The sequence below is a fragment of the Osmerus eperlanus genome, chromosome 14 (genome assembly GCF_963692335.1).
Source record: "Osmerus eperlanus chromosome 14, fOsmEpe2.1, whole genome shotgun sequence".
NCBI lineage: Eukaryota > Metazoa > Chordata > Actinopteri > Osmeriformes > Osmeridae > Osmerus > Osmerus eperlanus.
The window spans coordinates 17,328,422-17,349,359 of record NC_085031.1 but is presented as its reverse complement, the minus strand read 5'-3'; the positions used below and the strand labels follow the sequence as shown (position 1 = coordinate 17,349,359).

Here is a 20,938-nt window from a genome sequence, read left to right as displayed (position 1 = left end):
CGTGCTACTGTAAAACGAAACCTATCCGTTTGCAGGGCGGGACATGACTTGGTCTGTCAGCTTTGACACGAACTTAGTCGAACGTTGTATACATCGAAAGAAGGGTGAACATATATCATGTCTAGCGCTGTGAAGACTGAAGCTGTGCCAGGTAAGACAATAAACTGTTCTGTGTTCTGTATATAAACATACATATTTGTTTCAGTTTTCGTTGTTCTAGTATACATACAGATATGGTCGTAATTCAGGAAGATATGTTTTGACATGATCGAAACAAATGTACAAAGCATTCACTGAAAGGTTATTTTGAGGCATTTACACACCAATTTCCCAAGTCTTAAGACATTTGAAGGATTTGCAAACCAGTTTCGCAAGTCTTCGAGCTTTAATTTTGTCAGGTGCATTTCGCCTGGTCTTTTCGGTTCAACTGGCAGTTGTGTGGTTGACCTTTTTAACCAAACTGACTCGACTTCAGGTGTTCAACCTGGCAGGTCCTCGTATCGAACATCGCCTGCATGTGTTATGCAATTTTTATTTCTTACTTTTTGCATTCACAGAGACCGTTGAGAAGGACAGTCAACCCATAACAGGCAGCACAGGTGAGAATACTGTTATTACAATAAAATATAAATGATAATGTTGAATGTGAAAATAAAACTGAAAGTCTGAAGAACTCATATCGAAACCAGAAACTAATAAACTCAAAGTCCGTGTAGCCTAATGATTGACACAAATTGTAAGAACAGAACACAGGTGAAAGGCCACACCTCAAGATATCAAGAAACTGTAAGCACATACACCTGTTCACCATTCAAGCTTTACCTCAATGGGACAAGTGAGCCCCCTAGCACCGTGTCTGGTTATCAAGAACAGGTTTCGTGTCAGCAGTTGGAGTTGTGTGTTGATGCCACCCATGAAATCAAACCACACGATTGAGACTGAAACAGAATCCACTCTGTTGAGTGTTTTTTCCATAACAAACAGGAAGCAGGGGCCGCACACCAAAAAAACTTGGAAAGTCCTGAAGAGGCTGTAGAATCACATGTCTCCAGGATTGGCGTTATTGTTGAGTTGTCTCGTTCTGTTTTGAGGTTCATTTCTCCGCGTGTCTGTTGCAGGTCCCACTACGAGCATCACAGAGCCAGATGGATTTTTCGGGGTGTAAGTTCACTTTAAAATCTTCACTCTCGATGGACATTGTCAGATTCTCTTGATCAGAAATGATGGATAAACTCATGAAAACTGATCTCTAACACCCGCTTCACTCTGGACCTTCTAGTTTTAGCTTATTACGTGCTAATTGCCTAGTTTCATCTCTGTCATGTTCTAGTACGCTAAGGCCTCCTCTACGGTTCTATGTGTGTTGATGGGTTCTGCTGTTCCTCAGCATGGTTCTACGTGTGTTGATGGGTTCTGCGTTCCTCTGCAGGCCCCATGGTGGTTCCTTCTCCCTGGACCCGGCCGAGGAGTACAGCATGGAGCACAAGCAGCGCGGCACGGCTCTCATCTTCAACCAGGAGCGCTTCTTCTGGAGGCTGGGCATGAACGAACGCCACGGCACCAACGCCGACCGCTACAACCTGGAGAAGAGGTAGGGCGGACACGCTCCAAAAACGGGCGGGCGGGGTTTGAACCGTGCTGGTTCTCCTGGAGTGGAGCCCCAAGGGGGGGGGGGGGGGGGGGGTGGCACCCTGAGCACTGACCCCCTCTCCACCCAGTCCAACAGATTCCTACCAGGGGTTCTTTAACTTTAACCCCTCTTTTATAACCCCCCTTCCTCCATTCTAACCCTGCAGTCAGCACGTAGCTGGTGTGGAATGCAGATTTATTGAAAGCGCTTGTTAGGAGCAACAAGTCGTGTGCTGGCTTGTTGTCTTAAATTGGGATTCCAAACACACTTCGCACAGACAGTCTGACTTCAGTAGTAGAGACATTGTGAGACGTGTGTTTTCCTCTGTTGTAGATTCAAGGATCTGGGCTTTGATGTGCAGGCTTACGACAACCTCAAACTGGACGAGGTCCTCAACACAATCAGTGAAGGTGAGCTGAGAAAGAACAAATCCAGTTTTTCACACTTCATATTTTATTCATTTAGTAGACACTAATATCCAAAACGACATACAAATAGGAACACAATAGAAAGTACAGCGGAAGATGAAGGATCAGATATGCAGAGTTCCAACATTATTATTACATTATTTCGGTGGTCAGAGTCAAAGAACGTTCTGTGTTTACCAAACCAACCATGTCTCAGCGACCAGACACGGTGCAACAACAACAGTATCTCAACGAGAGTACACAGTAACATCTAAACAAAACCATTACACAAAGCAGTGAAACAACAAGCCTGTCAAAGTGGTCTAGTTTATCTGTCAGTTTGAAACACCCCTTCACAGCTACGTAAGATCCCTCGGCAACGCCTGTATCAGTTTGTGTTCACCGTGCCTGGTTGCTAAGAAAGGGTTGCTTAGCCACAAGGATGCTAACCATACTTTGGATAAAAGATTGCTTAATGTATGAAATTATGAATATTCATTATATAGATATAGATGTATTGATTAAAGATATAGACACACATATATTTAGATGTATAGATGTGAATATATAGTTATATTTTGAACATTTTCCATACTTTATTGGGCCGTGAAGTGTGAAAGAAAAGGCAGGGAGAGGGACAGACATGCAGCAAGGGCAAGGCTGCTTCAGGCCTCTGGGTGAAAGACAGCCAAGGGTGGATGAAAGGGTGAATGAAAGGGTGAATGAAAGGGTGAATTGTGTTTGTGTTTGTGTGTCCAGCGTCGGAGGCCAGCCACGTGGACGCTGACTGCTTCGTGTGTGTGTTCCTGAGCCACGGGGAGAACGACCATGTGTACGCCTACGACGGCAAGATCTACATCCAGGATGTGATCTCGCTGTTCAAGGGGAACAAGTGCAAGAGCCTCGTAGGCAAACCCAAGATCTTCATCCTGCAGGTGAGGAGGAGGAGGAGCACACACACACACAGATGTTGTACCCATGCTCTCAACAAAAAACAAAAACTCATAAATATAGCAGATGCTTTTATCAAGGGTTGCATACGGGCGGAGGGGGGAGATTCGAACATGTCACCTCTTGTCCTCCTGTCAGATGCTCTAACCACTAAGCTATACCTACCCCTCCTCCCTCCAACCCTCCTGGTTGCCAGGCGTGCCGCGGCGACAAGCACGACGACCCGGTGACGCCCATGGACGTGGTGGACAGCGAGGTGAAGACCAACGAGGTGGTGGTGGATGCGGGCGTGGTCCACACCCTGCCCGCCGGAGCGGACTTCATCATGTGCTACTCTGTAGCGGAAGGTAGGAGGGGGGCGGGGGGGAGGAGGAGGGGGGAGGGAGGGAGAGGAGGGCGGAGGGAGCGAGGAAGGAGGGGGGGGGCAGGGGGGTAGAGGAGGGGGGAGGAGGGCAGGGGGGGAGAGGAGGGGGAGGAGGGGGGAGGAAGGAGGGAGCGAGGGAGGGAGGGGGCAGGTGGGTAGAGGAGGGGGGAGGAAGGAGGGGGGGAGAGGAGGGGGAGGAAGGAGGGAGGGGGGGAGAGGGGGGGAGGAAGGAGGGAGGGGGGGAGAGGGGGGGAGGAAGGAGGGAGGGGGGGAGAGGAGGGGGAGGAAGGAGGGAGCGAGGGAGGGAGGGGGGGAGAGGAGGGGGAGGAAGGAGGGAGGGGGGGAGAGGAGGGGGAGGAAGGAGGGAGGGGGGAGGGCTGTCACACGAAGAAACGTTGCTTGACAGGTTTACAGTTAAGACACCTCGCATCATTGTCTCATGGTTATTTCAGCATTTTGAGTTGTATTTTTACTTTATTTTTTTTCTCCCTCTGTTTCTCTCTTGCCTTCTCTTTATCTCTCCCTCTCTTTATTTCTCCCTCTCCCCTTCTTACTCTCCCCCCCCCCCCTCCCTCCCTCTCCTCCTCCCCCCCGCTCCAGGCTACTACTCCCACAGAGAGACCATCAACGGCTCCTGGTACATCCAGGACCTGTGTGAGGTGCTGCGGAGGTTCGGGGACTCGCTGGAGTTCACGGAGCTGCTGACGCTGGTCAACAGGAAGGTGTCACAGCGCAGCGTGGGCAACAGCAACGACCGCAACGCCATCGGGAAGAAGCAGGTGCCCTGTTTCGCCTCCATGCTCACCAAGAAGCTCTACCTCCGAGCCAAGAAACAGTAGCTGCCGCCCCCGGTGCTCCCTCCATCCCTCCCTTTATCCCTCCATCCCTCCCTTTATCCCTCCATCCCTCCCTTTATCCCTCCATCCCTCCCTTTATCCCTCCATCCCTCCTTCCTCCCTTCCTTCTCCTACAGCTGTCTTCACCCATGCTCTAGTTTGTGAGGGACTAATCATTTTTAGGGACCTTCTGTGGGTTGAACAGATTTCCATGACCAAATAGTGTAGGGTTTTAATGTTTTTTTTTTTTTTAAGCTTGTTTCTAAATTTGTTTCTGTTGAATACTTAACAATCACAAACGATCACCTATCAATAGTTTCTGCTTGGGGAGACTATAGTGATGTCATCACATTAGCCCGGGGCTAAGTGCGGTGAAAAGCCTTAAGCATAAAATGATTACGATTATTGTTAAATAGTCCTGTCACATACCGCATGCAGAGTTGCATGTGTTTTTACCCATTAAGACTACTTCCTCGTTCAACCAGTTTTTCCTCTAGATTTCCTCAGAACAGCCATCGAAATGTGTCGCTTTCACCTGCTAGAGTAAAGACAATCTCACTGCAACAGCTGTTTCAGATTAATGGTATCCCTGGTGACAGTTGATCTGACCTGACCTGAAAGAGCAGGCTTCTTTACAAACATTAGCTAATGACAGAAGAAATGTCATCTCTCACCTCACCCCCCTCCACACACACACACACACATTCCCTGGACCCTCTTGGATGTCAGAAAAAGGAATTCATGTCGCTGTGTTTGTATTTCGATGTGATGCAGCTAACCGTCTACTGTTCCAATATTAGCTGTGTGCACCTGTTTCGTACCCCAGCCTAGCACTGCAGAACAACTCTGGTACGAATAGTAGGAGGCTGCCTGAGGGACCCGTCACATGGTCCAACACAAGACTCAGGAAGCCCAAAAACACCCAGTCCCAGTCCCCAGAGCAGAACCCCTAGTGCCATCGTTTAAATAAATCACAAAGCGTCTTAATTGTGTTTCGACGACCCATTCTTCCTTATGGTTTGTAGGGTGAGAACTCTTGTTGCCAGCGAGTTCTGTATTAAATACTGTGAAACCTGTGAAGCCCTCTGTGACATGCTTGCGTGTAAAAAGGGCTATACAAATAAATTTGATTTGTTTAGTTACAAGCTGTAACGAGGGACAGACATACAGGTGCGTTTGTTTAACATGAACTAACAAACTCAGGTTACTTTACCATTATAACGTGACAGACAACGACCAAATCAGGTCACCTATTTTTATTCAAATGTTTAAATCATGGGACACAACACAAAAAATGTCAGCACGCAAGCAACAGTTAAGTATCTTATTAAGTGCTGGACACTTTGTATTTTATTCTGTTTTTGTGAGGGGACTGAAAGAGGGAGATTTGTTGACCAGTGCTGAGTCACAAATGATCAGAGTGTAACGCTGGTGTTTCTTTAGGGGTGATCAGTTTTTACACTTTTATAGACCTGAGAGAGGAAGTGGTTTGTACTTGCAGCAGTTCTTTCCTGGTCCTTTTCCAGTCGTGTTTGTATTGTGGAACGGATGAGGTGGTTGGGGTTCTCCATCATTTAAAGGAACTTCTGGATTGAAGTGCAATAAAAAATAAAAAGTATTTATGGAATTCTGATTTTTTTTTAAAACATTGATCCAGAACAATCCACACAAAGACAGCACACAGGAAATGCAGTCACATTTTTATTTCAATACTTTAGTTTCCTTCCATTGTAAACAAAACATAAAATGATTTGCAGGACCAGTGATAAAAGGCACCATTATCAAAATAAAGAGAAATAAATGAGCTTCAGTCTCATATTTTGTGTGTTAGGGTTTATGTCTTCTGTGTGTGTGTGTGTGTGTTAAGGTTTATATTGTGTGTGTGTGTGTCTTCATGGCTTGGGCTGGAGCTGTTCCACCGGTAGCTGCAGTTGGGTTGGATTTCTTAGACGTCTCAAGTCGTCTTTCACCTGAATGAACACACACACACATGTATACCACACAGGCACACACACACAAACATACACAGCATTGCACAAGGGAACTTGATCTAGCCTCTGCCCCTACTAAAGATGGAGGGCAGTTCTCACCTGAACGAGCCTCTCTGTGCCCACACTACAGATGGAGGGCAGTTCCCACCTGAACGAGCCTCTCTGTGCCCACACTACAGATGGAGGGCAGTTCCCACCTGAACGAGCCTCTCTGTGCCCACACTACAGATGGAGGGCAGTTCCCACCTGAACGAGCCTCTCTGTGCCCACACTACAGATGGAGGGCAGTTCCCACCTGAACGAGCCTCTCTGTGCCCACACTACAGATGGAGGGCAGTTCCCACCTGAACAAGCTGCACTGTCAGCTGGTTGTACCGGTCCACGTCGAAGCGATGCCTCTTGGCTCCTCTGTAGAAGTAATGCAGGAACTTCCTGTCTTTGGCATCAGGATACACATAATCCTACATCAGACAAGCAGAACAGACAGCTTTCCGTTTCGGGTTGTCATTTATAGAAGGAAGTTTAGACACTGGCTAGGACAGATTCTGAAGGAATGTTGACTGCTGTTTGGTGCTTTATCACAAAACTGAAGAAGCAAACCTCTATAGTGATTTTGTGTGTGTGAAGGGTATATGTTTACTATATACAGAACTGTGCAGAAGTCTTAGACACACAATATTTTCTACATGAATATTGTCTTATTGACTTTCTTCAGTCTTTTTATTTTATTATTCCTAAAACCTATTATGCTTTACATTCTTTTCAACGTTTTAAGTTGTGCCCAAGACTTTTCCACAGTACAGCGTGTTACGTGTTGTCCAGGGTTACGTGTTGTCCAGGGTTACCTGTTTGGTGAGGACAAAGTAGGAGAACACAGCCATGCTGGTGGCGTAGGTGAGGAAGTAGGTGACGGGCTCCATCACGTCCCAGGAGTACACCCACCAGGTGAGCCAGGCCAGGGCCCCGCCCTGCACCGACAGCAGGGCCAGGCCCCCCCACATGGCCCACGAGGCCTGGGACTCAGCCCTGCCCGCGATCTGGACCTTCATCTGGAGGGGGGGGGGCAGATTAGGGTCAGGAGACACGGAGAGAGACAGGGAGAGATAATAAGTGATGTAGAGAGAGAGGGAGAGATAATAAGTGATGTAGAGAGAGAGGGAGAGAGACAGTAAGAGAGAGAGGGAGAGATAATAAGTGATGTAGAGAGAGAGGGAGAGACAGTAAGAGAGAGAGGGAGAGACAGGGAGAGATAATGAGTGATGTAGAGAGAGATAATAAGTGATGTAGAGAGAGAGGGAGAGACAGTAAGAGAGAGAGGGAGAGACAGGGAGAGATAATGAGTGATGTAGAGAGAGATAATGAGTGATGTAGAGAGAGGGAGAGAAAGGTAGAGAGAGAGGGAGAGAGCGAGAGAGATGGACAGCTCCCGTACCTCCTCTAGGGTGGAGAGTTTCTGCTGCAGCTGGTCTAGTCTCTCCAGCAGGTGCCTCTCCTGCAGCTGCTGGTGCTCTGGCAGGTGCAGGGCTGAGTGGAGCCTGTGGACCAGGTGCTTCATGTCCTCGCAGCCCAGGACACGCTCACTGGACACAGCCTCTGGAGGAGGGCGAGGGGGGTGGAGGTTATGATAATGATGATGGTGATATTGTGTGTACCTGGGGGAGGGGGGTGGACCAGGTGGAGGGTGTGTACCTGGGGGAGGGGGGTGGACCAGGTGGAGGGTGTGTACCTGGGGGAGGGGGGTGGACCAGGTGGAGGGTGTGTACCTGGGGGAGGGACCAGGTGGAGGGTGTGTACCTGGGGGAGGGGGGTGGACCAGGTGGAGGGTGTGTACCTGGGGGAGGGGGGTGGACCAGGTGGAGGGTGTGTACCTGGGGGGTGGACCAGGTGGAGGGTGTGTACCTGGGGGAGGGGGGTGGACCAGGTGGAGGGTGTGTACCTGGGGGAGGGACCAGGTGGAGGGTGTGTACCTGGGGGAGGGGGGTGGACCAGGTGGAGGGTGTGTACCTGGGGGAGGGACCAGGTGGAGGGTGTGTACCTGGGGGAGGGGGGTGGACCAGGTGGAGGGTGTGTACCTGGGGGAGGGACCAGGTGGAGGGTGTGTACCTGGGGGAGGGGGGTGGACCAGGTGGAGGGTGTGTACCTGGGGGAGGGACCAGGTGGAGGGTGTGTACCTGGGGGAGGGGGGTGGACCAGGTGGAGGGTGTGTACCTGGGGGAGGGACCAGGTGGAGGGTGTGTACCTGGGGGAGGGGGGTGGACCAGGTGGACAGCCCCGTTGATGAGCAGATGGAAGTCCTGTCTCAGCAGGGTTTCCATCAGAGTGCTGGAGGACACCTTCTCTCCATCTGGAGGGGACACAACATGGTGAGTGTGTGTGTGTCCGTCTGTGTGTGTGTGAGTGTGTGTGTGTGTGGGGGGGGTTTGTGAGTGTGTGTGTGTAGGGGTGTGGGTGTCTGAGTGTGTGTGTGGGGGTGTGTGTGTGAGTGTGTGTGTGGGGGTGTGTGTGTGAGTGTGTGTGTGGGGGGGGTGTGTGAGTGTGTGTGTGTCCGTCTGTGTGTGTGTGTGTGTGTGGGGGGGGGGGTGTGGGTGTCAGTGTGTGTGGGGTGTGTGTGTGTGTGTGTGGAGGGGGTGTGGGTGTCTGAGTGTGTGTGGATGTCTGAGTGTGTGTGTGTGTACCCTTGGTGAGCAGTCTGGCTGTGACCCCAGGGTCCTCCTTCTGCAGCTCAGACAGCAGCTCTCCTGCCGTCATGACGACGGGCCGCAGGAAGAACTGACATCGCTCCTGTCTGGAGGGCAGTGTCACCTCCAGCACCGCCCGGCCGTGCCTGTACTGGACACACACATCTGGAGGGACACACACGCAAGGACACACACACACAGTAAGCATGTTTGGCTGTGAACAATTACAACAACCAGTAGATTGTTTAGCCTGTTTCTGTCTGGTTGTTATTTCATGAAACCAGGTCATGGCGTTATCTGTAATGTTATGCTCTGTTCTTACCACTAGAGGGCGCCGATGTACTACAGAAGAAATACTGCTGACGTCTCCATTGTGGCTGCTTTGGCAGAGTCTTCAATGAGGCAGAGATGAAAAGAGAGAAAGAGATAATCAGGTACAGTTGGGGAGAGAGGAAGAGATACAGAGATGGTTATCTTATCAACTCATTTACTTTGGAAGGCGTTCCAACGTAAAACTAATATGTGGGCAAATATTGGAGAGAAGCAAACATTGCCCGAATAGCAAATTTGCCAGCGACCTGATGCTATTCAAAATGTATTTACTCTGGCGGGGTTGGGCTAACAGGTGATTTGGCTGAATGAGACCGTTGTGTTTGGAGAGAAAAACGACAAAAACAAACGACCCACCCCTCAATTCTGTATAACAGGAAATAGGAATATTACAGCTTGCGGTGACAACATCAGTTAGACAAGGTCAGACTTGGCGAATCCGATTTGAAAGCTCTCCTCCCGCGTTACCCTATTTCCAAAAGTTCGAATGAAGGAGGGTGTTAACCAACTTCCTCTCTATCTCTCTGTAATGCTCTCTCTCTCTCTCTCTCTCTCTCTCTCTCTCTCTCTCTCTCTCTCTCTCTCTCTCTCTCTCTCTCTCTCTCTCTCTGTTATGCTCTCTCTTCCACTCTCTCCCTCTCTTGCGGTTTACAAAAATGGAATTTCATTTCAGCCACCCAACCCCTACTTCTAATCTTATCCACTTTCAGTAGCAATATACTTATTTCCCTTACGTCCCTGTTAGCTCATGCTAAAGCTAAATTGTACAATACTTGGGGTATACTGGATTTAATACACCCGGTGCACAGAGCGACACTAAGGTCAGTCAAGCACACATACAATACTACTTTGACTCTGGGAAAGAGTGAAGGGCTCTTCAATTTGCGTTTCCACGGTGCTAGTCGTGATGCGGCCCACGTCAAGCCCACACAGAGATCATGCCTGCGTTATTAAGTTTAATGGAATTATTTTAGTGTATAATGGAGTGTGTGCACGTGTGTGTGTGTGTGTGGAGCTACTCCCTCTCTTTTACACTACATTCTTTCACTCTGTAACACACACACTCTCTCTCTCAGACACACACACACACACACAAAGAAAACACAGTGGTAGATATGTTCATTACAGCTGGCTAGAGTTTGTATAGACAGTTAGGTTCAGCTCAGAATGATGTGTGACACAGGTCATCAACCCCTTTTCCCCAATTAAATTACCCCAGAAATAACACAAACACACACACACAGCTACTGAATTCAATTTCGCCAGATCCTTTCAGCCCTTCTAATCAGTAAAAGAGAGTCTCAGATGACTATTGACTGAATGTCTTTCTTCCTGTGACATCAGACCCGACAACCAATCACATATGTCCCTGTGACCTCCGGCCAGGAGCTCGTCCAATCAATATTAGATTAACGAGGGGTTGCTGGGGCATGGCCACTCGTGTTGGTTAGAGTACATTAGCTGATGTGTGGTTGAGGCCTGGCAGAGACAAGACTGGACAGGTCATTATAAAGTTTCATTCTGTTACATAAATAAAATATAAGATGTTATTAAGGAACAGGACCTAAAGGGGTGGTACACTTAAAAGACACATTCCTGTTCCCCTGACTGAGCCAGTTAATCAAGCCTATAGCTTTCTTTGTTCCTCTTTTATCTTTAATGTATATATTTTTCCAAGTGACTGAGATGTGATTTTTTTTTTTATTACTTATGCAGCAAAAGTCCCACGCAATAAAGGTATTGTTATTTGAATGTTTTACTCTTAAAGTTGACTAAGAAGCAGGTCACATGCTCTACAGAGGATGATGCAGGAACTGGCTGCCCTCTGGAGACACAAAGATTAAAACATTGGAAATTAAGATTATAAAATAAAAAAAGAAGAAATCAAGATTTATAAATAAGGATTCTGCATCATATCGGGCCTAGGTTAGACCACTAGGTTAGACCACTAGGAAACAGCAGACCTGCTGTGAAACCTGAGTTTGGAAACAAAGAGTGTGTTTACGCAGAGTCGTCAAACCCCTGCTCATCGTCCAGCACACAAACACAACCACCCTCGTTCCAGGAGACTTGTTGACAGCTGCCCCTAGTGGTCGTCTGCGTGAAGGACAGGCTCCTGTGCACCACCTGCAGCCTGATTACACTGCAGAAAGCATTTAGTGAGCGATGCCAGGGTGTGTGTGTGTGTGTGTGTGTGTGTGTGTGAGAGAGAGTGTGTGTGTGTGAGAGAGAGAGTGTGTCAGCACGTTTGTGGTTGTGTGTGAGTGTTTGTAATGTGGAAGGAGCTTGGATCAGAGCTTGGTGTCAGGGCCAGACAATCTGTCTCTCCACTGAAGACACTTCAGGAGTGTGTGCGTGCACTAAAGTGCATCCAACCCCTGGTTGACTCTAAGCAGCTTCAATGCCATGTGCACTGACCAGAGCAGTAATTCATCAATAGCCACTGACACACACACACACACACACACAAGCTCACTCAACAGAATTGCAGTTTTGCAGCACAAGCCCAAGCTGATTTGCCTGTTTGAAAACCAGATGGGGGAGAGGACAATATCTCATGTCATGAGGTAGCGTGTGTGTGCGAGAGAGGGAGAGAGGGAGAGAGAGCATAACAGAGAGAGAGAGACAGAGGGAGAGAGAGTGAGAGAGCATTACAGAGAGAGAGAGCATAACAGAGAGGGAGAGGGAGTGAGAGAGCATTACAGAGAGAGAGAGGAAGTTGGTTAACACCCTCCTTCCTCATCAGCTCAGCAGACCTCTTCATTCGAACACCCGTCCTCTTTCACAGTGCCGACTTCAGGAACACGTCAGTGAGGATCAGACTTTATCACAGAGCTTCACACACACCCCTCCAGCCACAGTAGATGTGGGTCTATCATGACCCTGACAGAGAAACTCATTTCCCCTGTGGTCAGCCATCAAACCACAGCAGGGTGGTTATGGGTGCTGTCACTAAAGAGCAATGGTCTCTCCCTCCAACCCTCCCTCACCCCTTCATCCTTCACCCCCCTCCTCCCTCCCTCACCTTCTCCCTCCTCCTTCCCTCCCTCCCCTTCTCCCTCCTCCTTCCCTCCCTCCCTCACCTTCTCGCTCCTCCCTCCTTCCCTCCTCCCTCCCTCACCTCCTCCCTCCCTCACCTTCTCCCTCCTCCCTCCCTCACCTTCTCGCTCCTCCCTCCTTCTCTCCTCCTTCCCTCCCTCCCTCACCTTCTCCCTCCCTCCCTCACCTTCTCCCTCCCTCCCTCACCTTCTCCCCCCTCCCTCCCTCTTCTTCTTTCACCTCTCTCGTCCTCCAACTTACTACTCCACATGCTGAACACACACACATGGATGCAAGATATGCAAATACACACACACACACACATATAGTGCAGGCTTTCTGTCATAGAGGGCAATGGCATTAATATCAGTGATAAAATGCAGGGCCAGGCTGAATAATGAAATTACTGTCAACAGTGAGTGTGTAGGTGTATATGTAGGTGTGTGTGTGCATGAGTGTGTGTGTGATTGAGACAAAGCTCCACTCTACCATAGAGGTGATTTGCATTGGGGCATTTGTCTTTCTCTTCACTCTGTGCACACATAATCGAAAGAGAGAGATAGTGAGAGAAAGAGAGATAGCGAGAGAGGGACAGAGAGAACAAGAGAATGAGAGAGAGCAAGAGATAGAGAGAGTGAGGGAGATATATAAATAAAGAGACAGTCAGGGCTTGACATTAACTTTTTGAGGCACTTGTCCTTTGGAGAAGTACATTAACGTTTCACTTGTCCATGCACAAAAGACACTTGTCCGGGTAAAGATTAATCATTTTGATTGTGTTGAAGTTAGCTAGCGTCGGCAGCTGTGTACCTAGCAAGCATTAGCAACATTTGTATCGGTTAAATGTACGTAGTTAAATATGAGCTAATAGTCAACTGTAAAGTATAGCTACACCTTTTAAAGGATCCCTTGGTAAATCAGCTCCTGCCGGGTAGAAAGGGAAATTGTAGAAAAAATAAAAAGTTAACACCAACATTTAGTGGCAAAATCCATTGTTATGTCTCCAAAATATTTTAGATATAGTATAAGTTTAGCTAGCTTGCAAATACTGAGGATAGCCTACCGAAGTTGAGTTAGCCAATGTCGTTAATGTTAGTTTGCTAGTTGTAGGCCTAACATTTCACTGGGTCTTGAAGCGCTGCTTGATTTACAGAAATTATTATGATATATGTCATGTTCTAGCCTTCTAGACATTTGCCTACTTTAGTAAGTCACAGTATTTCCAAGCCCTGATAGTGTAACTGAGACGACACAGTAAATAATTCCTCTTTCGAGTAATAAGCCCCCGTTTAAGTGTTGAGCATTAAATTAGCTGCACGGTCTGTAGAGATCTTGGGACGAAGCCACTTTTTTGTGTAGACGTAATGAGTGGCACATAACGTTAAGTAACATGGCATTTTATTGTTTTTGATTTTTAACTTGTCCAGTGGGGAAAGTACATTTCTCTTCCACTTGCCCTACCAAAAAACTTGTCCCGGACAAGCGGACAAGCCTTAATGTCGAGCCCTGAGACAGATATAGAGTGTGTGTGTGTATGAAAGACAGATAAGAGCGCTGTGGCTGGAGGAACCACAAAGGAAAGATGTGTGGAGGGCGGTGGAGCATCTGTCCTGACAGCTGCTTGTTCTGCCTGCTGGGTAGAGAGAGAGATGGAGAGGGAGAGAGAAAGTTACAGAGAGAGAAAGAGAGGCACAGTACGTCTAATCCTGGCCTTTGACACTGTATTGCTTATTCAGAGTAAGGTGTTCATATCTGGGCGTATGTTGCAGGCAGAGCAGACTCTAATGCACCACGTGTAAACAGCATGTCATCACTACCATACCATGAGAGAAATGTACACTCAAAATGCCTTGACATGTCCACTCGAAACAGCATTTTTCAGGGTAACATTTTCATTTAATTTAGGGGAATGGAAGGTCTCAATGGCATATTAGACATGCCATTCTTATTTTGTGTGTGCCTGGTAGCTGAGATGTGGTTACTTTGTGATGCAGCTAGTAAATACAGACCGTTCCTTGATCTGTGTGTCGCTCTGGATAAGAGCGTCTGCTAAACGGATACATGTAAATGTCCTGTCTACCCAGCAACCCAGGACATCACACACAAGCAGCCCACTGCTGATCAAGAGGTCCCAGGTTCGAATTCCCCCATGTCAGATGTCTAAGATGTCTCTATATTTGAGAGCCTTGTGGTTGTCTTTGTGTCCTCGACAGCTCACAGTCCAACACAGCTGTGAGGGAGTGTGTGTGTGAGGGAGTGTGTGTGTCAGGGAGTGAGTGTGTGAGGGAGTGTGTGTGTCAGGGAGTGTGTGTGTCAGGGAGTGTGTGTGTGTGTGCGACAGAGAGTGTGTGTGTTTGTTTGTTCTAAGGATAATTTTATGTCTTGCACCCCTCCCTTTGTGCAAGTGGGGATTCTACTAGGATCAGAGCTTGGGCTAGAGGCTAGGGTTAGAGCTAGGGTTAGGACTAGGACCAGGACTATAGACCAGGGCTGAGGTCAGGACTAAGACCAGGGCTGAGGTCAGGGCTGAGGTCAGGGCTGAGTTCAGGGCTGAGGTCAGGGCTGAGGTCAGGGCTGAGGTCAGGGCTGAGGTCAGCTCCCCCAGAGAGCGATGCAGAACAGGCTCTGGTGGCTTCCATCCACCTGTCTTGACTAATGCATCAACAGTCACTCACACACACACACACACACACACACACACACTCAATCACCACACACACTCTCTCTCACACACACACAAGAATTATTTGTGTGAGACCCTAATCGAGACTGTCGGGGCCTACATTCCTGGTGAGGGAGTTGTTTCCATCTCTCTCTCTCTCTCCCCCATCTCTCTCTCTCTCTCTTCCCCATCTCTCTCTCTCTTCCCCATCTCTCTCTCTCTCCCCCATCTCTCTCTCTCTCTTCCCCATCTCTCTCTCTCTTCCCCATCTCTCTCTCTCTCTTCCCCATCTCTCTCTCTCTCTTCCCCATCTCTGTCTCTCTTCCCCATCTCTCTCTCTCTCTCTTCCCCATCTCTCTCTCTCTCTCTTCCCCATCTCTCGCTCTCTCTCTTCCCCATCTCTCTCTCTCTTCCCCATCTCTCTCTCTCTCTTCCCCATCTCTCTCTCTCTCTTCCCCATCTCTCTCTCTCTCTTCCCCATCTCTCTGTTCTCCCTTTTCTACTTCCCCTCTCTCACACACAGAAGTGAGTCAGGTGTATACTGCAGGTGCAGACTAACAGGACAACAGACAGAACAGCAGCTCCCAAGCCAGGAACATCTGTCCATTACACCCTGCACACAGCAATTAGGCCACATCTATTTGGAGATAACTATTTGACTAGTCTGTAATATGTTGGAGAATCTGCGCTCTTTGGGTTGATGGGAAAACGACATAAACACGTAATAAGGGATCTACGCTGTTTTAGGCTTCTATGTTCTCATCTCTCCCCTCTCCTTTCACTGTGTGGAAAAAAAAGTTTCAAAAGGTTGAAAAAATACTTTTATTTCACCAAAATGTTTCACTTTCTATTGTTGCATCATTTATGAGTAGGTATTAGACAAGCACTCTGCTATACGGCACTGTATTATAATTTAAATACCATGTTTAGGTCTCCTTTACTAATAAAAACAAATGAGGAATCAGACCTCTTCTAAACTGTAGTTTGTGTTAACAGGCTGAGAGAACAACCGTCTAGAACGAGTACCTGTTCTGAACCCTGGTTGATCTTGGAGAAATTACGGTATTAAACTGCCACGGTTTTACTGCGTTGTGGCAGCGTTGTACTCCGAGTTTCGCAAGTCAGCCTTTGTCGTATTATCGCTGACGTTACTGTTCCAAGTTGATGGCCCTTTTTATAGCAACGGGTGAGGCATAAACCTGTATAGCCTACTTCATAGGGACCTGGAGAGAAATATCGCAAACTATCCAGCCAGTAGCCACATTTAACTTTGTTAAATGGCAGGGGGTTCAAGTTGCTTGTAGAAATAGAATAACATATTGCGATTCAAACCAACTCCTAGAACGGTAGCCTCACTAAAATGAAGATACATATGCTCATCGGGGAGTCCAGGTTTGCTTTAATGAGAAGATTCCCACAGAGCGAAGAGGAACAGAGCATTCGCAAGTCATCTTATCATCCATCATTCACGGCTCTTTAAGAGTACGAGGGAGGGAAGGAGAGGGGGACCTGAAAGTTGAGAGTTTAGCTCACCAAAACAAGGTGTTTGGCTGTGGGTTTAGTGGCTGTTGATGATGAATAGTCAATGAAATAAACTCCCCCCTGTCACTCTGTTGTAAAACAATCTGAGTATCAAATGATAAGGTTATGACACCAGACAACGGTAAGACCTACAGGCCTCCTCCCAAACACATCTCAATGTGTTCAGGCACACACACACACACCTCACACACACACACACCTCACACACACACCTCACACACACACACCTACCTCACACACACACACGCACACACACCTCACACACACACACACACACACCTCACACACACACACCCACCTCACACACACACCTCACACACACACACCTCACACACACACCTCACACACACACACACACACACACACACACACACCTCACACACACACACACACACACACACACACAGGAGATCACCACTGTAATAATAGGCTGTGACAGCGCTCCAGTTATCTAGAGAGGGTCTGCTCTGCAGCTGCCCTCTCAGAGAGCCTCAGGGTTCAGGGCACATTCTAGCTAGCTCGCTCACACACACACACACACTCACTCACTCACTCACGCACACACATCAATTTGCACAAACACACGCACAAACAGAGCACATCCTGATACAACACACGCACACACAGACACAGAGTCATAGTGGTGTGGAATGTCAGCCCTGCTCTGCTGGGTGGGTGAGTGGACGCCAGCCAGAGGAAGCTGGATATCTCAGCAGATTCAGAGCTGCAGAGCCTCAGTGTGTGTCACCTGATCCCCTACATCGATAGAAAGACAGATTTGTTTGGTTTTCTGCCATCTCTCTCTCTCCCTCCCTCCCCTCTTCGTCTCTCCCCCTCCCTCCCATCCCTCCGTCTCTCTCCCTCTCCTTCTCTCTCAGAGACAGATGATCCGGTTCAGGGATGTCATTTCTGAGAGAACTACTCCTGTTCTCAGAGAGAATCTTATCTAAAAGTAATTTAGCGCAGCAGTCAAAAGGCTTGTTGCATTAGATTTGCCATCGTGTCAAAAGTCCAACTTCTTATCCTTTTCAAACCCTCCAGGGCTCTGATGACAGTCTCTGATAACTGTTCAGCTTTCAGCCTATCAGGGCTCTGATGACAGTCTGATAACTGTTCAGATTTCAGCCTATCAGGGCTCTGATGACAGTCTGATAACTGTTCAGATTTCAGCCTATGGAATGTCCAGGAATGGTTAAAGTTCTATTTTCTATTCTAAGAGGGAAATAGAGAAATAGAGAGATGGAAGAAGATCATTTCCATCCATCGCTCAACTGTGGAGAGAGATGGGAGGGGGGGACCAGAGGAAAGATAGAAAGCAGTATACTCTGTCCATCCTTCCTCTCTGGCAAGGATTGTATCCTCTTAAGACTTGTACAGCACACACACACACACAGATTAGCTGTCCATTCTTGACAGAAGTAGCCCCACGGCCGTCTCCAGTTTGCAGCTCTGGACGTCAGAGGTCATTCTCAGCCTGGGAGCAAAACACAAAGCTCATGTTTTACAAGTCACCGAGTCCAAACCCCAACAAGCACTCAGTCCCCCACGGTCACCTCCTTTAGCTCTCTCCGCTGATTCTCTCTCTCCTTCCTCTCTCTCTGTTTCCTTCCCTCTCTCTGTGTCACCATCTCTTTATCCCTGCCTCTCCTGACCTCTTCCCTCTTCTTCTCCCTCACTGCCTCCATCTCAGTCCATCTTCCTCTCTCTCTCTCTCTCTCCCCCTCTCCCCCTCCCTCCCTCCCTCCCTCCCTCTCTCTCCCTAGGTACCATAACGCCTGTGACGCCGGTGTTGTGTCAGACTGAAATAACCCTGACAGGCGTGTGCGGTGTGCCTGACAGGCGTGTGCGGTGTGCCTGACAGGCGTGTGCGGTGTGCCTGACAGGCGTGTGCGGTGTGCCCGTCACATCCCCGTGTTCAGCCTCAGTGAGAGGAACCGGCGCTGGTGTGGGGGGAGGAGGGGGGAGGGGGTGCTCAGTGACCACTGGACATTTAATAATGCACTTCTACTCTATTCCATCCATTCAATGTCATTCTCTTCTATTCTATCCATTCCATTCTATTACATTCCAGTCCATTCTGTTCTGTTCCAATGCCATTCTATTCAAGCTTTGATTATATTTTCATCTCCATCTTCATAAGGGGACTAGTCAATAACTCCAGTCCATCATTCAGTCCTATAGTGCAGCTCTGCCGGAGGGGAGGAGGAGGGAAGGAAGGAAGGAAAGGGGGAAGGAAGGATTAAGAAAGAGGAGGGATGGAAGGAGGGATGGAAGGAGGGAGGGATGGAAGGAGGGATGGAAGGAGGGAGGGATGGAAGGAGGGATGGAAGGAGGGAGGGATGGAAGGAGGGAGGGATGGAGGAAGCTTTTCATGAGAGTTCTTGAAACCTTGGAGCGCAATCTCCTTGACAATGACAGAGGTCGTTCAGAGCCTGCTCCCCATTGGTGCTTGGCCCCTGGCCCCTATAATTTCAACCAATTAGAACCTCTGAAGTATAATAAGCCCCGGTAAATTAGTGAGTGACTCACCAAGCGGCCTGTCAGGCAGCAGATAAACACAGAAGCCGGAGCACTCTTACCATGACAACCAAATGACGTTTACTAGCAGGGTGATTCCTTGAGTAACTTCCCCTTCACCCTCTCTCTCTCTCTCTCTCTCTCACACACAAACATGCACCCGCACACCCATTGCCCTATCCCCCCCCTCTCTCTCTCACTCACTCTCACACACAGCTGCAATAAAACAGAAAACAAGATTCTGTTTAGTAAACTACACAGAAGATTGGTCGTCATTAGACGAACCGCAGCATCTGGACTGATGCATATAAACCTTGGCCTGGGCGCAGCCTTGTTGTTTACGAGGCATCAGGGTCTTGAAAGGGACAGAAGTTCGCCTCCGAGCATATTTTTGGGGGAATGCCACTTGAAATGACTTTTAATCACTTTCAATGTGAGGTACAATTATGTTGTGTGTAACGCCACTGTAAAAGAAAAGTGTCTTGATTGATATGTTGGTGACAATCAACAGTGGAGGTGTGGCTATGATCAGTAATAGGTTGTGTCTTAGTCATGCTGTAAAGTTACACAGCACGGATAAAAGATCATGTGATTATTATGGTCTGGAAAGAACTGACCCCTGCCCCTACTGCCGATAGGTTCATGTATTTCAGTGTGTGTGTGTGTGTGCGGGGACTGTAATTGGTTAGTGGCACCACTGCAGCAGGACTGTAAATAAAACGCTCCCTCCCCCCTCCTCCCTCTTATTCGCTCTCATTCTAGCCACACATTCCTTCACTGGCTGGCTAACTGGACTTGAGTAATGTCAGCTATACATCTTCACAAAAACACGCAACCACACACACTCGCACACACTGATTGCACTGGTCTGGGTTTCACAGCAATTTCTCTGTCTGGTGAGGATTTGCATCATTTGAAAGACCTGCATATTTACAAAGAAAATGTAAATATTAATATCCCACCTTCTCGTTCTCTCTGTGTTAACACGGTAGTCGTGAGTATTGACAGGATCATTAAATATGCATGGACGCAGGAATGCAACAGGGGATGCAGGAATGAGGTAAGAGACTGAGCCACCGTTAATTATGGTTCACAGGCATCCGATAATCACACACACACAATTGAATTCCAGCTCATTTAATACTCCAGAACAGCCTGTGTGCTATGGTCTTGGGTAGATAGAGACACATTTTATAATACACGTGTTAAAGTAGTTGAAACCGGAAACAACATCAAGAAATGTCACTCGTGGAAATATAGCTCCCAAGACCACGCCACAATTGAGTTCATTTAAACTTTTGTTCAATGAAACAATGAGATTGTTGTCCGCAAAGTGTCTCTAATCATATGCGTAGGAAAACCAACCTACTTTGACAGCATGCAGACACGTGCTCAAGTTGAATTAATATGACGTTTGACTGCAAAACTACCTTCTGAAGTAACGTAACCGGAGAAGGAGTTGTTTTGAGTGCGGAGTGGAAGTGCAGGTTACATCCGAAAACTCTGACAGGGAGTTTAACGACCATTCGCAACGAAGCCATATCCACCTTCAAAATAAATCCAGACGTTTTGGCATAGTGTGAGATTCCGCTTCTTTCGGAATCAACGTGCAGGCTCGCCGTACTCCTGCGAACCACGGAATGTTTACCGTCTCAACTGGGCGTATGAGATGACAGGAAAGAGAGAGCGAGAGAGAGCGAGAGAGAGAGAGAGAGAGAGAGAGAGAGAGAGAGAGAGAGAGAGAGAGAGAGAGAGAGAGAGAGAGAGAGAGAGAGAGAGAGAGAGAGAGAGAGAGAGAGAGAGAGAGAGAGAGAGAGAGAGAGAGAGAGAGAGAGAGAGAGAGAGAGAGAGAGAGAGAGAGAGAGAGAGAGAGAGAGAGAATAGTGTATCTGTGTATTTCCTCCAAGTGACACAGGTGCCATCCAGTGGTATCTCTGCGCTATTGTAGCTGTCATTAGCGAGGTTGGTTTTGAAACGATAGAGTAACGTCT

General features: G+C 48.1%; 2 protein-coding genes and 1 pseudogene across 2 annotated transcripts; 1 reads left to right on the top strand and 2 right to left on the bottom strand.

Annotated features, from left to right (window-relative positions):
- The window catches only part of LOC134034374 (aerolysin-like protein), a 118,778-nt pseudogene that overhangs the window by 63,520 nt on the left and 34,320 nt on the right, over positions 1–20,938 (bottom strand).
- Positions 16–5,993, top strand: LOC134034373 (caspase-6-like). The gene is made up of 8 exons (XM_062478912.1): positions 16–151; positions 558–599; positions 1,119–1,161; positions 1,430–1,591; positions 1,964–2,040; positions 2,797–2,972; positions 3,185–3,335; positions 3,953–5,993. The coding sequence occupies exons 1-8, from the start codon at positions 118–120 to the stop codon at positions 4,189–4,191; spliced, it is 924 nt and encodes a 307-aa protein (XP_062334896.1). The 5' UTR covers positions 16–117; the 3' UTR covers positions 4,192–5,993.
- On the bottom strand, positions 5,877–20,704 carry LOC134034369 (calcium uniporter regulatory subunit MCUb, mitochondrial-like). Its single transcript, XM_062478904.1, has 8 exons — positions 20,378–20,704; positions 9,180–9,249; positions 8,855–9,022; positions 8,419–8,523; positions 7,612–7,772; positions 7,025–7,228; positions 6,524–6,640; positions 5,877–6,158 (listed from the first exon to the last, which is right to left on the bottom strand). The coding sequence occupies exons 1-8, from the start codon at positions 20,486–20,488 to the stop codon at positions 6,081–6,083; spliced, it is 1,014 nt and encodes a 337-aa protein (XP_062334888.1). The 5' UTR covers positions 20,489–20,704; the 3' UTR covers positions 5,877–6,080.

Bases quoted from the DNA above. Each gene is read 5' to 3' on its own strand.
- LOC134034373 (XM_062478912.1), top strand. From the start codon at position 118: ATGTCTAGCGCTGTGAAGACTGAAGCTGTGCCAG. The intron at 2,041-2,796 runs GTGAGCTGAGAA...TTGTGTGTCCAG, and splicing joins CCTCAACACAATCAGTGAAG to CGTCGGAGGCCAGCCACGTG. The intron at 3,336-3,952 runs GTAGGAGGGGGG...CCCCCGCTCCAG, and splicing joins GTGCTACTCTGTAGCGGAAG to GCTACTACTCCCACAGAGAG.
- LOC134034369 (XM_062478904.1), bottom strand. From the start codon at position 20,488: ATGGCTTCGTTGCGAATGGTCGTTAAACTCCCTGTCAGAGTTTTCGGA. The intron at 9,023-9,179 runs GTAAGAACAGAG...GTGTCCCTCCAG, and splicing joins TACATCGGCGCCCTCTAGTG to ATGTGTGTGTCCAGTACAGG. The intron at 6,159-6,523 runs GTGGGAACTGCC...GTGTTCATTCAG, and splicing joins TGACAGTGCAGCTTGTTCAG to GTGAAAGACGACTTGAGACG.